This window comes from Microcaecilia unicolor, chromosome 3, assembly GCF_901765095.1.
Source record: "Microcaecilia unicolor chromosome 3, aMicUni1.1, whole genome shotgun sequence".
In the NCBI taxonomy this organism is placed as follows: domain Eukaryota; kingdom Metazoa; phylum Chordata; class Amphibia; order Gymnophiona; family Siphonopidae; genus Microcaecilia; species Microcaecilia unicolor.
Window position 1 is genome coordinate 308,412,002 of NC_044033.1, and position 16,340 is coordinate 308,428,341.

Below are 16,340 nucleotides of genomic sequence, written 5' to 3' on the forward strand. Positions count from 1 at the left end.
AAATCCCACTGCTGCTCCTCGTGATCTTGGGCAAATCACTTAACCCTCCATTGCCTCAGGTACAAACTTAGATTGTGAGCCCTCCTGGGACAGAGAAATATCCAGTGTACCTGAATGTAACACACCTTGAGCTATTACTGAAAAAGGTGTGAGCAAAATCTAAATAAATTTCATTTAAATTTAATTTGGGCATTTATAGTCTGCTTAACTGTTAAGTTCTAGGCAGACTACAATCAACTGAGAAACTACACTAAAGTGCTCTTTACAAAAATATTTAAAAAGACTTTTAAGCCTTTGTGGTTTTGAAATAAAAAAAGGATTGTAAATTTCACTATTGCAGCTTGTCAAAGCATGATACTGACCCGATGAAGAGGCTAGGTGAGCTGCAAGTGAGAGGCTCATGTGAAATGAGTCGCCACTGGGGAGTCAGTGCTTTGAAACATTTTTTTGTTGGCGTTGGGTAACTTTTGTTGCGGTTAAGAGTGGGGTGCTGGCATTTACACCAGGTTTCAGCTGGCATAAATACCAGTGCCCAAATTTGGGCACAGAAATAGGCTTTAAGCGCCGTTCTATAAAGAGTGCTCAATTTGGAGCGCTCTGCACTGATTTTTTGCAGTGTCCAACTTTGAGTGTTATTTACTGAATCCGGTCCACTCTGTGTAGATATTACTGGGGGTGTTAAGCAGCAGTGTATCCACATAATTTTAAAAAATATGTGTGTATACCCACATTTACATCACCTTTGAAGCAAGTAGACATTTGTGTGTGAAGATTTATTTTAAGTTTTGAAATATGTATGATGAAGGCAGGTTTCAACATTTTATACTAGACATTCTCAACCCTGTCGTCAGGACACACCAAGCCAGTCGGTTTTCCAGAACATTCACAGTGAACATGTAGGAGACAGATTTGCATGCACTGCTCCTTGTATGCAAATCAGTCTCATGCCTATTCGTTGTGGATATCCTGAAAACCTGACTAGCTGGGTGTGTCCAAAGGTTTTGCTGTTTTGCATTCACAGCCTCCAGGAGTAAGACACTGCTAGCTTTTGTACCACAGCAACAGCTACTGTCCAGAGTGTAGATGAGCATATTCCAGCTTCTAGAAGAAGCCACAGTGTGAAACACCTTTTCTAGGACAGTTAATGGGGTGAAATGATTACCACAGTGGTTCCCAAACCTGTCCTAAGGGATCATTAGCTAGTCAGGATGTTCACAATGAATTTTCAGAAGATAGGAATCTACATGAAATCTGCATGATCTAATAACCCGACTGGTTGAGGGCCCACCATGATAGGTTTGGGAAGCCCTAGATTAGGTGGAAGGAGAGTTAAAATAGGGGGTAAGTCTGATTACTTGTGGATGGAAATTGTTGACACCGTAGCCCCAGTAGAAACCAGTTCTGAAGAGCAGGAGGATGTTGCTGGGCTATATAAAAAACAAAAGAGAGAAAAGAAAACCAGAAGTATTCCAAATTAGTGACTCTTACCCAGCCAGTCGGGTTTACAGGATATCCACAACGCGTATGCATGAGACGCATGCACTACTTTCAGTGCAAACAATCTCTCTCAAGTTTGTTAACTTTGGATATTCTGAAAAGTCGACTGGCTGGTGGGTTCCAAGGACTGGGTTGATATTTACTGGTGTAAATAGAACCATGTCATCTAATTCCAGTCCTTGAGTGCCACAGAAAGGCTGGCTTTTCAGGATACTCAGAATATGGAAATTAACTATAAGCTGGAATCTTGCCAGATGCAGATACAACTTCTGAATATTTAGCGATGACACTGAAAGATAGAACCCATCAATGGCTCTTGTGGACTAGAATTCTGATCTAGAACCTTGTGGAGAATTCCAGAGGTGTCCTGAGCTGTCCCTTCCTCTCTCTCCAGCATCTCCTTGGGATTTTCTTCTGAGACTGGCTGAGAGCAGCACAGACAATCATGTCACTAAGCAGTGCGTTCAAGGTGGTCAACAACGCCCCTGGGATCATCATCTGGAGGATCGAGGTAAGAACAAGCTTTCATTTTCTCTAAGTGTTGAAGACCCCGAACTACTGCCATCCAGGGGTTTGATGTTTGCTTTAAATATTAATTTCACAGACCCAGGAGATTTCCTTCCATTTCTGTTTTCACTTGAAGAACTTTTTTGTTGCGATTTTTGTTACTCATAAAGAAAAGCATTGATATAACAATGCAACTGAGAATTTTATACCTTTCACAGAGAAGATAAAATATTTTTGAAGACAAGACAACTGCCACTGAATAGTTCTTGTGTGGTACCATTTCCTCAGATGTCGTTAACACTTTTAATTAGCGGGTTTCCTGGCCTCCTTTTTTCTAATCATGGTTTCTCTGTGTATTTCCTGTAAGGATCTCCCACAGAAGATTCCTTGCCATGATTTTCCAGGAGTCAATGCAGGAGTATGGAACAGCCAGTTTTAGCTAGATGGAGGATTGCAGCCCATTCTGTCCATTCTTAACAGCTCTTGACCCAGTTGCTAGAAGAAACTGGCTAGTCTCCCTTTGTATCCACAGACTGATCCTGGAATCACCGCATTTTCAGGAAGCTTATAACAAGTGCTAGCTCCCCTTTATGTGAACCAGTGCTCAGAGCTGGCCTCCAACCTGTCTAGCACAATCTCTCTATTTTTATTTTTGCTTTGTTTTCTATGTAGGTCAGTAAGCAGACACTCCATCAGAACATTACTGGAAACTGGATCAGAGTATTCTCCGAGTTGTCTGTTTTCTAAGCTAGGCTATGCAGACTGCGGGTTCTAGTCAGGCTTCATTGTTGCAGTTCTACCTTTCGTGTCTCATTCTGGTAGCTTTCCTTTGTCCATTGTCAACTAGCTGGGACAGTGAGCAATATTCTAGATGTAGATAGATTGGTGCCTTATATATGGGTATAATCACTTCTTCTTACCTGCTGATATATTCTGGGATCCCATATGCTTTTCTGGGAAGTCTCTGTGAATCGTATTATGGGGTTCTTGAGAATAATCATACCTTGATCCTTCAGAATTCATCCACTCAGAATATCAGGGCCAGTTTTGAGGTGAGGATGAGGACAAGCAGGGCAGTTGCCCATGGCCTCAGCAGCAGAAGGTCCACTTCCCCCTCCTTGACACAGCTGAGTAATGCCAGTGGGCCGTCTCCTTGGTTTCTGCCCTGGGCTTCCCGTAGGATGTAATCTTCCCCAAGGGAGCTCTTTCCCAGGTACGTCAATGTTCTCATCAAAGCTGAATCTTGTGTGTCATCTTTCAGCTCACTTTATCTATTGATATGTTGAATGCAGAACCTGACTTCTGGCACATACACAGTGATCTGGAGATTGGTGTTACCTGTATGCAGTGTGACCTGCTTGTCTGTACCCATCTTGAAGATACTAGTGTGTAAGTCAAAACACTGACCCCTGAGGAGACCCCATGAAGAGCTGCCAAGTTACCCAATTCCAAGAGAGAGATTTTAGGCCAGTCCTGGCTTTCCGATAGCCTAATATGATGCATTATGAGACCTGCTTAACTGATTTCAATGGAAATCAGTGTAAGTTCTAAACCAGGACTGACCAAAAAGGTTTCTTCCTGGAACTGGGTAATGGCATCTCTGCCCATGGTTGGCAACTTTCCCCAGAATTTCAAACCCATTTCCAACAAACATTTGATTTCTCCTATGGAGCCAGTCACCCTCCCTGTACTGGATTCCTCCTCTGTTTTCTTCAGCAATCAGTCTCCTCCTGCATGACACTGGAAGAGAGGTTTTGCTGGAGTTGAGGTGGATTTCCTTTGATTACATTAGTCTGGCATGATTTTCCTTCCCTGAGGCCCAGCTGACTCCTCTTATCAGTCCAAATTGCTCACTAAAAGCTGAGATCTCATCTGTGATTGTTTCCTTGGACCTGCAGAAGAGGCTGTTCAGACCCAATGGTCTGTTTGTGGTTTCTACTGGACATTAGGGCAGGATTTGTTTGCTGACTTTGGCTCTTGTTCCTTTCCCAACCTTTGGCAATTTCTTGAATATTAACGTTAGCGGTTTCTGACAGCTGTTTCAGCAGCCTTAGATGGAGCTCTCCTTGCTCTGATGGTTTAATTGGGTTAAGTGCTTGTAGAATTTTGTTCAGGGCTTCTTTGTAGATGTTCATCATATCCCAGTGTCGTTCTTTGGCCAGGCTGTAAACATGTCCTCATAATCTCTCTTTTCTTCTAGGGATAAGAGTTCTGAACCCAGGACACACCCAAACAGTCATCTTTTCATGAAATCTGCAATGAATAGGCATGAGATTGATTTCATAGGTGCTAAATTAACCAATTCCATGGGAACATTTTAGACCAGTCTTAGATTTCTCACAGCCTCATCCGGTTGCATTATGGAATCTGCAGCACTGATTTTAATGTATAGAATCAGGGACTGCAAATACCACACTGCTCTAGAATGTACTTGCAAAACCAGGAATAGACTAAAATCTGTCTCCTGGAACTGAGTAACTTGGCAGCTCAGCGGACTGGGCTAATGACTATAACTCTAGAGGGAGTAACTTAATTAGGGTGCTTGCTGGGCTTGTTACATGCAGATCATAACCTGCTTCTACAGAATAACTGTAGCACAGATCTGCACAGAGAAGAAATGGACTGGCTGATAAGGGACTTTGTAAGAGACTGATGCCCGTTTATTACAGTGCTCTGGTGACTTTTAAATAGCCTGTGGAGGAATCACATTTAATTGCAAAGCACTGAAGCTGCTTTAAAACAGCAAAATCTCATAAAGCTCCACTTACTGAGGCAGGGAGAGCAAAACTAAAGCTCTTCTGGTATGCAGAAAGATTTGGCTGGTAGCAGTGCTGTTCCACTCTAGCTACTGCTGAAAATTCCTCTCTCTCCCTTAGGGTCCTTTCACTAAGCTGCATTAGGTGCGTATTAGTACCTAACCCAGCAAAAAATGGATTACTATGGGACACGTTACGGCATCACATAGTAGTTTTTGAATGTGCGCAAGCTAAACGTGAACTAAATAATTTTTTGTATTTTTTTTGAGGGGGCATGTCAGGGGTAGAGAGTGGGTATTCCTGTGCCAGTTGGCATATCTACATTATGGCATGCTAACTGGTTAGTGCACAGATAACGCAGGAGCCCTTATTGCCTACCAAATAGGTGGCAGTAAGTTCTGCTGTGGTAATTTTTTAATGGCCATGTAGTAATAGCAACATTAGCACAGGTCATTAATGGAGAAAATATTTTTAAAAATGGCATTTTTACGACTGCAGTAAAAATGGCCTTAGTGCATATGAAAGACCTGCATGATGGTGCACTGAGGCCAATTTTTACCACAGCCTAGTAAAAGGACCCTTTATTTATTTTGTATCCTGCAGCTACCCTTCAGAGGAAATGGCTTAGGAAGATCTGCATGTGTTGTGAATTGTTTTGGCTTGATCAGTTCAAGGCTGACAGAAACTGCTTTTTTTTTCAGTTTCAGCTGAAACTGAAACTGCTACCAAAACTGTTTTTCGGCCAAAAACCAAAACTGCAGCTGAACTTATTGCCTGGTTTAAGCCGAAACCGAAATCTAAGTTTGGTTGTGTGAATGTGAACCAATGAAGTCCACTGGGGATTGTCACAGTTTCCCACAGGAGATTATTACCCCCAGCCCCAGAAATTACAAGCAGTGGCGTAGCTAGGTGGGGCAGCAGGGGAGTGACCGCTCCCCCAAATGGATTTTGGGCAGCGAGAGCACCTATTTTTCAGGCTGTCTGTCGCACCTACCAGTGGCGTAGCCACAGGTGGGCTGGGGTGGGCCAGGGCCCACCCACAAAGGGCTCAGGCCCACCCAACAGTAATACACATTTAGCAGTAGCTGGTGGGGATCCCAATCTCTGCCAGCTGAACACTTCCCCCTGATGGTAACAAAAATGCTACTCTCCACAATACTGGCACCTGCACATTCTCAGTTTTCAGCGCCTGCCTACTGCCAAGGTGGAGAGAAGCATTTTTCCACCAGCTGAGATATTTTTTTGGTGGGGTGGAAAACACTTGGTGCCCACCCACTTCTTGCCTAGCTAGGCCCACCCAAAATCTGCTGTCTGGCTACGCCCCTGGCACCTACGCAGTGCGTACCTCTTTGCTCCCCCTGGCGTCACAACCTGGCTATGCTTCTGACTGCAAGCACAGTGTGACAACTTGGAGAACCACTTTAACAAGGATTTCTCGACAAGTCTGGCGGTGAGGAGCAGCCTCTGGCTGATCACGTGTGGAGCACAGCTGCCATTTTATAGCCTCAGGGCCCAACAGAGCATTCAGCTGCATCGGGACCTTTGTTTTCTCCGGACATTATCATATCTTGTCCCTTCCTATCTCTGACACCCTGAAGATTCTTGGAGTCACCATTGATCGAAATCTCATACTTGAAAGCCATGTAAAGAATACAACGAAGAAGATATTCCAATCAATGTGGAAACTCAAGAGATTAAAACCTTTTTTCCCCAAGAGCCATCTTCCGCAATCTGGTACAATCGATGGTGCTAAGTCATCTAGACTACTGCAACTCGCTTTATGCTGGCTGCAAAGAGTATATCATCAAGAAACTTCAAACAACTCAGAACACCGCAACCAGACTAATATTTGGAAAAACAAAATACGAAAGCACTAAACCCCTAAGAGAGATGCTGCACTGGCTTTCAGTCAAAGAATGTACTGTGTTCAAAATATGCACTCCGGTCCATAAGGTTATTCACGGAAATGCGCCGGCCTACATGTCAGACCTTATTGATCTTCCACCAAGGAACGCTAAAAGATCATCGTGCACATTCCTAGGACTCCATTTTCCAAGCTCTAAAAGGTCTAAAATACAAGTTAGTACATGCATCTAGCTTTTTCTACATTGGCACGCAGATGTGGAATGCACTACCACCTGACCTGAAGACTATTCACGACCTAATCGACTTCCGGAAATCATTAAAAACTTATCTTTTCAACAAGACTTACCTATCAATAATAGGAATTCTAACACGTCGCTAGTCACTTGATATTCTGACTGTTCACTTGTTTACTGTACTGATCACATCCATTCTGCTACACTTATTCAGTATGTAATTAATTGTTCCCTACTCTTTAATGTTGCTTGTCATGTTGTAATATTGTAATGATACTTATCATGTTGTAATATTGTAAGCCACATTGAGCCTGCAAATAGGTGGGAAAATGTGGATACAAATGCAATAAATAAATATCAGCCAGGCCTATTGACTGAAGCAGTTACAGTCAGAGTTGCTGCAAGGTGCTTCAGTTTCTCACCTTGTTGCCCCTCTGGCTCCTAGGAGATCTCGTTTAGATCTCCAGGAGTGCGCAGAGGAGGCTATATCTGCTTCCCCCTCCTTATCTGATGTTGCCTTTCTATTCAGAAGAGCCATCGTTGAAGTAGCCATTAGAGGACAGGGAGCTCCCTCCTGAGGAAGGGGATGATCCAAAAGTACTGAGGTTGTTTCTTAAAGAGGTGCTCAGTACTCTTATTTCTGAGGCACTGGCAGTGCTTTCCATTGAGGAGTCTTTTGCTTCAGCATCAGGAGTTCCATGTTCGTCAATCAAGAGGGGGTTAGAGGTCCTTCCAAGGCCTTCCCGATACATCCAGACATTCAGGACCTGATTACAGCAGAGAGGACGAAGAGGCTCAGTACTCTTCCTTGAAGCTTCTTGATGTGTGTAGAGTCCTCCATTAGATATCTGGAAGTCACAAATGAGTTTGTCAGCTTCCAAGTCCACAATTGCTAGATGGCTGAAGGAGACTATCGCATCAGCTTATTTGCTTGAAGGGAAGCAGGCTCCTCAGACCTAGCAGGTTCATTCTACTAGACGTATAGTGACATCCTGGGTGGAGACTACCTTACTGTCTTTGGCGAATATTTGCAAGGCGGCGACATGGTCGATGCTGCATACCTTTGCCAAGCAGTACAGGATAGATGTTGCGGTGTGCTCACTGCTCAGAAGCCAGTTTTGGGGCTTTGGTCCTCAAAGCAGCGGCGCCAGGATCCCACTCACTCTAGGGATTGCTTTTGAATGCCCCACAGGTTCTGGAATAGTAGGAAGCTACATAATGGAAGGAGAAATTAGGTCTTACCTAATAATTTTCTTTCCATTAGTTCTTCCCACTATTCCAGAGGCCTGGCTGAGGTTTCTGAGATATTTAGTCAGTGTGAAGTCATGGGTCATCTTGCATGGGTCACCTTGCATGGTTCTTCCTGCATGTCTCTTATTCTCTACAAGTTGTCCAGGGATGACAGAGGTCCACATATTTTTGAACATCTGGTTGGTGTTAGATTAGCAAGTTGTTTAATGCTGTTGTGTTGTAATGCTGTTGTGTTGTTCTGAGTTTCTCCTTACTGCTTGTTGATGTAAATGATGAGGATCTGGACTGGATGCCTAAAGAGAAATGTCTCAGGTCAGTTTTTAGTTCTCTATCTCCATTAATGAGCATTAATGGACAGAAATATCCCACAGGTTCTGGAATAGTGGGGAGGACTAATGGAAAGAAAATTATCAGGTAAAACCTAATTTCTCCTTCATCGTAATATCTTTTCCTACTAACACTATAAGCTTAACCAGTACTTGTGCTTGAAAACAATCACTGCAGGTTCCTTTCTTATAGAATGTAGCTTCTGAATACCAGAAGTTTGATTAAAATGCTGAATCTTCATCATATCCAGTAGAGCCTGGAAATTCTTTAGAATCACCCAAATGGGACCCAAGCCAGAATATATATAATAATTTAAATAATGAAAGACCATATTTTATTTCCAAGCAGAATAGCCTCCACACAGATGGACCTCAGCTAATGAAAACTGAAACTAAAAGCCACAGTGCTTTTATAATGGCTGACTTTGCACCACATTTGTCATCCCAATTTTACAGACTTAAATTTCTGCTAAACTTTTGTATCAAAAGTATTTATTTGAAAAATGAAAAGAGTAGCTGCCTCCCCTGACTACCTTACCATCGCTTGTGATTTAGTGGTGTAGTCAGGGCAGGAGTGATCCCCAGTTGCTCTTACCCATGTCAGCTCTACTCTCAAAATGGCTGCCATGACCTCTTGCAACAGTCTCACGACATTGCTACTAGAGGTCATGGCAGCCATTCTGAGAGCAGATCCAGCATGAGCAGGAGTGACTGGGGATCACTCCTGCCCTAATTATACCACTGGACCACAAGGGATTTTAAGATAGGCCCTAGGGGGGCACCTACAGGTGGACAGGGAGTAAAGGCAACTCCTGTTCAGAGGGGAGGGGGAGGGAGGCAGACAAACAGGAGAAAACACAAATTTTCGGCTTGCATTGAAAACACAGTCAGTTTTGGCTGAAATTGAGACTATTGCTATAGCCTTTTGTGTGAAACTGAAACCAGGCAGAAAAAGGATTTGGGTCCAGTTTCAGCTCTATGTTCAGTTCATATATCTCTGTAATTACTAATGTTTTAGCAAAAACCTGCCTAAGCTGCCATATACAATAATATTTTATTGAATATCTAATACATAGGGGTTTTTTTTCTCCCAAATTAAGATTATTTCCTGAGAATTTGAGAATGTTTATGATTTAAATCATTTGGACCTGAGTTGTCAATGTCAGAGAGAGAGAGAGAGAGAGAGAGAGAGAGAGAGAGAGAGAGAGAGAGAGAGAGAGGTACAGCACAGGTTTTCTGGGGGCTGGTGACATTGAAGTAGCCTACATCTACATAGCCGTGGCTCTAGGCCAGGTGCAGTGGAACACCTTTTTGGTTGGAGGGGCCAAAAAACCCAATCTTTAGCCTTTTCCCAGGTTCTTTAGTTGGTGATTTTTTACTTTGCAAAATATTGGTTGGGCCATGGCTCCAGTGGCCCATCCCATTCTACTGCCTATGCACCAGGCTCTACAAAGGATGCACGGTATTCCTCACTTTCCCCTTTCTTATTAAACCACTGCTCTGGCCTCCACATCTCCCACAAATGATTTATAACAGGACTAATAGCCCCTGGAGGCAGGTGGTCACCACTTCCAAGATGTGGTCTTCGAGACACTTATCTCCCTTTCAGCCCTTGGATAAGACAGGTCTGGTTTTCAAGACTTCCACAGTGAACAATTAGGGTACTGTTTGTGCACCCATTCTGGTTAAGAGATCAAGCCGACCTCCACAGTTATAAAGAACAAAAAGTGAATGGCACCAAAGGAATAAAATATCAGTTTATTAAAAATTCTGTGTTAACTTAAAACAAGAAAACCCAATATGGCCCCGTTTCAATAAAAATCTGCATCAGGAGTTAATGAAGCATATGTATACATCAGTAAAGGTTTTCTCCAAATAATGAATATTTTCCTATAATCTTCACAATGTTCTATATTTTGAGATTGCTGTCTGTCATGAAAAAGGAATCTGCCAGTGTAGATATTGTTATCAAAACTTCCCTGATGGTAGGAATATGCTCTTTAATGGATCAACCTCACCTTGAGTATTGTGTGCAATCTGGTCTTCGTATCCCCCCAAAAAAGACACAGCAGAATTAGAAAAAGTTCAAAGAAGAGCAACTAAAATGTTTAAGGGGATGGGATGAGTTCCCTATGAGGAAGGCTTAAGAGGTTAGGGCTCTTGAGTTTGGAGGAGAGACATAGTTGAAGGGGGATATAATAGATCTCTACAAAATTCTGAGTGGAGTAGAATGGGTAAACGTGAATTGACAAGGGGCGAATCCATGAAGTTACATGGTAATATTTTTAAATAGGTGAAATATTTTTTTCACTCAACAAATAGTTAAGCTCTGGAACTTGTTACCAGAGGATGTGGTAAAAGCAGTTTCACATATCAGGGTTTATTGAACAGTATCTTCTTTTTCTTTTCTTTTCTTAGCAAAAGTTTTTCAGCAGTTACAGGATTTCATTGAGCAGAATAATCTTCTCAATAAACATCGGTTTGGTTTTCACACAAAACATAATACTGAAACATTATTAATATCTGTGTGTGACACTATCAAATTAGGTTTTGAAGATGGGACTCAATTTTTGATGGCTACTCTTGACATTTCTGCAGCATTCGACACAGTCAGTCATATAATTCTGCTTGAATGTCTGTCAAGTTTTGGATTAGCGGGGAAGGTTTGAAGTGATTTAGTTCATTCTGGTCTAATAGGATTTTTCAGGTCAGGATTGGGCAGGATGTTTCTTCCTGAATTCTGGTCAGTGCTAGAGTACTTCAAGGATCTGCATTATCCGCTGTCTTTTTCAATCTTTATATGACACCATTTTGTAAACTGCTGACATGTTTGGGGTTTCAGTACAAAATTTAAGATGACTATCTGTAGGGTTTTTTTTTTCCGTTGATGGTACAATTGATGAGGCTTTAAAACATTTATCTCAGTCTTTGATATTGATTCGTAGGTGGCTTTCTACTAACAGATTTCAGTTGAATGTGGCAAAAACCCAAGCTTTATAGTCAAAATTTAGGAACAGTGATTGCCCTTCATTATCCGTGAAGAGTCACATTAAACAACTTGTTAAAACTGTTTTGTTTTTTTTTAAACTATGAGTATTAAGGCAAATGCTGGACTTGGTTTCTGTATCTAATTTCCATACAATTCTGCGGAGTTATATGCCTTCCATCAACCTTGACATGTTCACAAAGTCTTCAATGCCATTTTGCTAAAATGGATTTTAATGGTCACTTCTTGAATGACATCAGTTTGAAAACAGGGATCATCCAGTTTTAACAGCATCTTGCAGTAACACCTGTCAATAATAGTAATCATGTTTTAATAAGAGTACATTTGTTTTTGGGTCATTTGGAAAAATGTTAGTGGTCCTCTTTTTTTCTGGACACTTTCCAGCTTATAATCGAACGAGAAAAACGCCCAAGTTCCGACCTAAATCGGGAGATGGACGTTTATCTCACAAAAAGGAATAAAGCGGTATAATCGAAAGCCGATTTTGGACGTTTTCAACTGCACTCCGTCGCGGATGCGGACAAAGTTGACGGGGGCGTGTCGGAGGCGTGGTGAAGGCGGAACTGGGGCGTGGTTATCACCCGAACAGAGATGGGCGCCTTTCGCCGATAATGGAAAATAAGTATGCGTTTTTAGCTAGAATTTAGGGCACTTTTCCTGGACCCTGTTTTTTCACGAATAAGGCCCCCAAAAGTGCCCTAAATGACCAGATTACCACTGGAGGGAGTCGGGGATGACCTCCCCTGACTCCCCCAGTGGTCACTAACCCCCTCCCACCACAAAAAAATGATGTTTCACAACTTTTTATTTTCACCCTCAAATGTCATACCCACCTCCCTGGCAGCAGTATTCAGGTCCCTGGAGCAGTTGTTAGGGGGTGCAGTGGACTTCAGGCAGGTGGACCCAGGCCCACCCCCCCCCTACCTGTTACAATTGTGCTGCTTAATGCTTATTAGTCGTCCAACCCCCCAAACCCACTGTACCCACATGTAGGTGCCCCCCTTCACCCCTTAGGGCTATAGTAATGGTGTAGACTTGTGGGCAGTGGGTTTTGAGGGGGATTTGGGGGGCTCAACACACAAGGGAAGGGTGCTATGCACCTGGGAGCTCTTTTACCTTTTTTTTTGTTTTTGTAAAAGTGCCCCCTAGGGTGCCCGGTTGGTGTCCTGGCATGTGAGGGGGACCAGTGCACTACGAATCCTGGCCCCTCCCACGAACAAATGCCTTGGATTTATTCGTTTTTGAGCTGGGCGATTTCGGTTTCCATTATCGCTGAAAAGCAAAAACGCCCAGCTCACACATTGTCGAATAAAACATGGGCGTCTATTTTTTTGCGAAAATACGGTTCGGTCCGCCCCTTCACGGACCCGTTCTCGGAGATAAACGCCCATGGAGATAGGCGTTTCTGTTCGATTATGCCCCTCTTTGTATATTAAAGAGCCCTGTAGAAATATATAAATGCATTTTTAAAAATCATACAAAAAGGAAAGCATGCCTAAAATCTTGATTATACATATAAGCCAATTCTTAAGAAACTGTCTGTGTAAATATTGATAACTGTTTGCTTTTTTGGCAAACATGTATGAATATTTATACTGGTGGTTTCTTAAGAAATGGTTTATACATATAATCAAGATGTTGTTTTAGGTCTGCTTTCCTTTTTGTGTGATTTTCCTTTTATTTCTTTGGTTTCGTCCCCCTTGTGTGCTTTACACAGCGCTTGCATTTTTTTCCCCTCCATATCTTGAATATTGCAAAGGAGCTGCCATGGCTGGGGGGAGGCACAGTGAAGGGAGATGAGGTGACCTGAGCCAGGCACACATTGGTGGAGATCATTCCAAGGAGGCCAGGCACAGCTGGAGTCTTTAAACCCTGAGTACCTCTCCAGGCTGTAAAGTGCAAAGAGGTGATAATTCCCTTCCAGCCTGGCTGAGGATGGCAGGATGAGAGCTTTCTTGCTGTTTATCTCATAATGGTTTCCATGGGGAAAATGCCTTCAGGGAAAGGTGGGTCCCCTGCTCTGTTTCCCTTCCCCCTCCCTAACAGGCTGGTACTTGGGTGCTTGCCCACCTGTTGTTCACCAGACATCAGCGGTAAACAAGCACTTCTGAGAGAGGGGAACCAATGGATGGGTGCAGGAGGCTGCAGCATGGCTCCTGCTAACAGTTCCTTCCAAACACATCTGCTTTGCAGTTTAATGCTGCTGAAACATAGGTGCAGCCACCTCTATGGTATGTAACATAAGAACGCATTTGTGACATCAGAAAACTCCCAAAGGCGTGAGGAGATTAGGAATGATGTTTCAAACTTAGGCACAAGGAGGAAGAAATGGTGACAGCAAAAGCCAGGAGGATGCTTGGGTGCATAGGGAGAGAAATGGCCAGCAGGACAAAAAAGGTGATGATACTTCTTTTACTGTTTTGGGATCTTGCTAGGTACTTACTGCTACTACTTAACATTTATAAAGCGCTATCAGGGTTACGCAGAGCTGTACAATTTAACACAGAGGACAGTCCCTGCTCGAAGGAGCTTACAATCTAAAGGACAAAAAGTGCAGTCAATCAAATTGGGGCAGTCTAGATTTCCTGAATAGATGAATAATGGTTAGGTGCCGAAAGCGACATTGAAGAGGTGGGCTTTGAGCAAGGATTTGAAGATGGGCAGGGAGGGGGCTTAGCGTATGGGCTCAGTGAGTTTATTCCAAGCATAGGGTAAGGCGAGGCAGAAAGGGCGGAGCCTGGAGTTGGCGGTGGTGGAGAAGGGTACTGAGAGGAGGGATTTGTCCTGTGAGCGGAGGTTACGGGTAGGAGCGTAAGGGGAGATGAGGGTAGAGAGGTAATGAGGGGCTGCAGATTGAGTGCATTTGTAGGTTAATAAGAGAAGCTTGAATTGTATGCGGTACCTGATCAGAAGCCAGTGAAGTGACTTGAGGAGAAGGGTGATATGAGCATATCGGTCTAGGCGGAAGATAAGACGCGCAGCAGAGTTCTGAATGAATTGAAGGGGGGATAGATGGTTAAGTGGGAGGCCAGTGAGGAGTAGGTTGCAGTAGTCAAGGCGAGAGGTAATGAGAGAGTGAACGAGAGTACGGGTGGTGTGCTCAGAGAGGAAAGGGCGAATTTTGCTGATGTTATAGAGAAAGAAGCGACAGGTCTTGGCTGTCTGCTGGATATGCGCAGAGAAGGAGAGGGAGGAGTCGAAGATGACTCCGAGGTTGCAGGCAGATGAGACGGGGAGGATGAGGGTGTTATCGACTTAAATAGAGAGTGGAGGGAGAGGAGAAGTGGGTTTGGGTGGAAAGACAATGAGTTTGGTCTTGGCCATGTTCAGTTTCAGGTGGTGGTTGGACATCCAGGCAGCAATGTCGGATAAGCAGGCCGATACTTTGGCCTGGGTTTCCGCAGTGATGTCAGGTGTGGAGAGATAAAGCTGGGTGTTGTCAGCATAAAGATGATATTGGAAACCATGAGATGAGATCAGTAAGCCCAGGGAAGAGGTGTAGATTGAGAAAAGAAGGAGTCCAAGGATAGATCCCTGAGGAACACCAACAGAGAGCGGGATGGGGGTAGAGGAAGATCCATGAGAATGTACTCTGAAGGTACGGTGGGAGAGATAAGAGGAGAACCAGGAGAGGACAGAGCCCTGGAATTCAAATGAGGATAGTGCGGCAAGGAGTAGATTATGATTGACAGTGTCAAAAGTGGCGGATAGGTCGAGGAGGATGAGGATGGAGTAGTGACCTTTGGATTTTGCAAGGAACAGGCTATTAAAGACTTTAATGAATGCCGTTTCTGTCGAGTGTAGAGGGCGAAAACCGGATTGAAGAGGAGAGAAAATCAAGGCAGTGGCTGTGAACGGCACGTTCAAGTATCTTGGAGAGGAAGGGTAGGAGGGAGATGGGGCGGTAGTTGGAAGGACAGGTAGGGTCTAGTGATGGTTTTTTGATGAGTGGTGTGACTATAGCATGCTTGAAGGTATCAGGGACAGTTGCAGTTGAGATAGAGAGGTTGAGGATATGACAGATGGGGGGGGGGGGGGGGTGACAGTAGGAGAGATGGTGTTTAGTAAGTTGGTGGGGATGGGATCAGAGGAACAGGTGGTGCATTTCGAGGAGGAAAGAAGGTGGGCGGTTTCCTCCTTGGTGATATCAGGAAAAGAGGAGAAGGAGGCCTGTGTTGGAAACGGGATACTGGGCTTGATGGACCTTCGGTCTATCCCAGTATTGCAATGCTTATGTTTTTGTAACATCATGAGAATTTTAACAGCTGTTTGTGTTTTTTTTAGTTCTCTGCTGTGCACACTTTATTCAGGGCTAGATGCACTAAAATAAATGAGCCAGTAATGTGGGTTTTAAACTGGTTTTAGCCAGTTTAACGTGCAAGTAGTAAACCAGGACATACACAAAAGGGCATTGTCCTGTCACGGTAGCAGCTAACGAAAACAGAATGCAGATAATCAAATTAGTATTATAATGTGTATAATTCATATTACAATGAGATGCACTACCATTTTCTGATCCCCTTACCATGGAAAATCTAACAGGAGGTCTTCACCTCTCGTTGGGACTGCTGTGAGGGAATCGGAAGGCGCAGCTCGCGGGACTGCTCTCTATTCTATAGGGATAGGCGGTAGTGGTGTGTGTTTATATTTCATACCTTTAAAAATGTCAGCAAAGTGGGTAAAAAAACCGGGGAGACAGATTAAAACATCTGAGAAGGACGACAATCTTGAAAAAAAAAGTCCAAGTGCTCATCAGGGACGTCCTTCTAAAGTGCCTATCATGGACGTCCTTCACTCACAAAAACAAAAAAGGACGTCCCTGACGAGCACTTGGACTTTTGCAGCAGTCTCAATAATACCTGGCTGTCATGCAATTCATTTCCTCTTGGGTTCCAAC

At 43.5% G+C, this 16,340-nt stretch overlaps 1 protein-coding gene across 1 annotated transcript in view; it reads left to right on the forward strand.

Annotated features, from left to right (window-relative positions):
* Positions 1–16,340, forward strand: part of AVIL (advillin) — a 125,317-nt gene that overhangs the window by 17,263 nt on the left and 91,714 nt on the right. The window contains 1 exon segment of the mRNA XM_030198300.1: positions 1,892–2,008. Within this exon segment, the coding sequence (XP_030054160.1) occupies positions 1,943–2,008 (66 nt within the window). The 5' untranslated portion in view covers positions 1,892–1,942.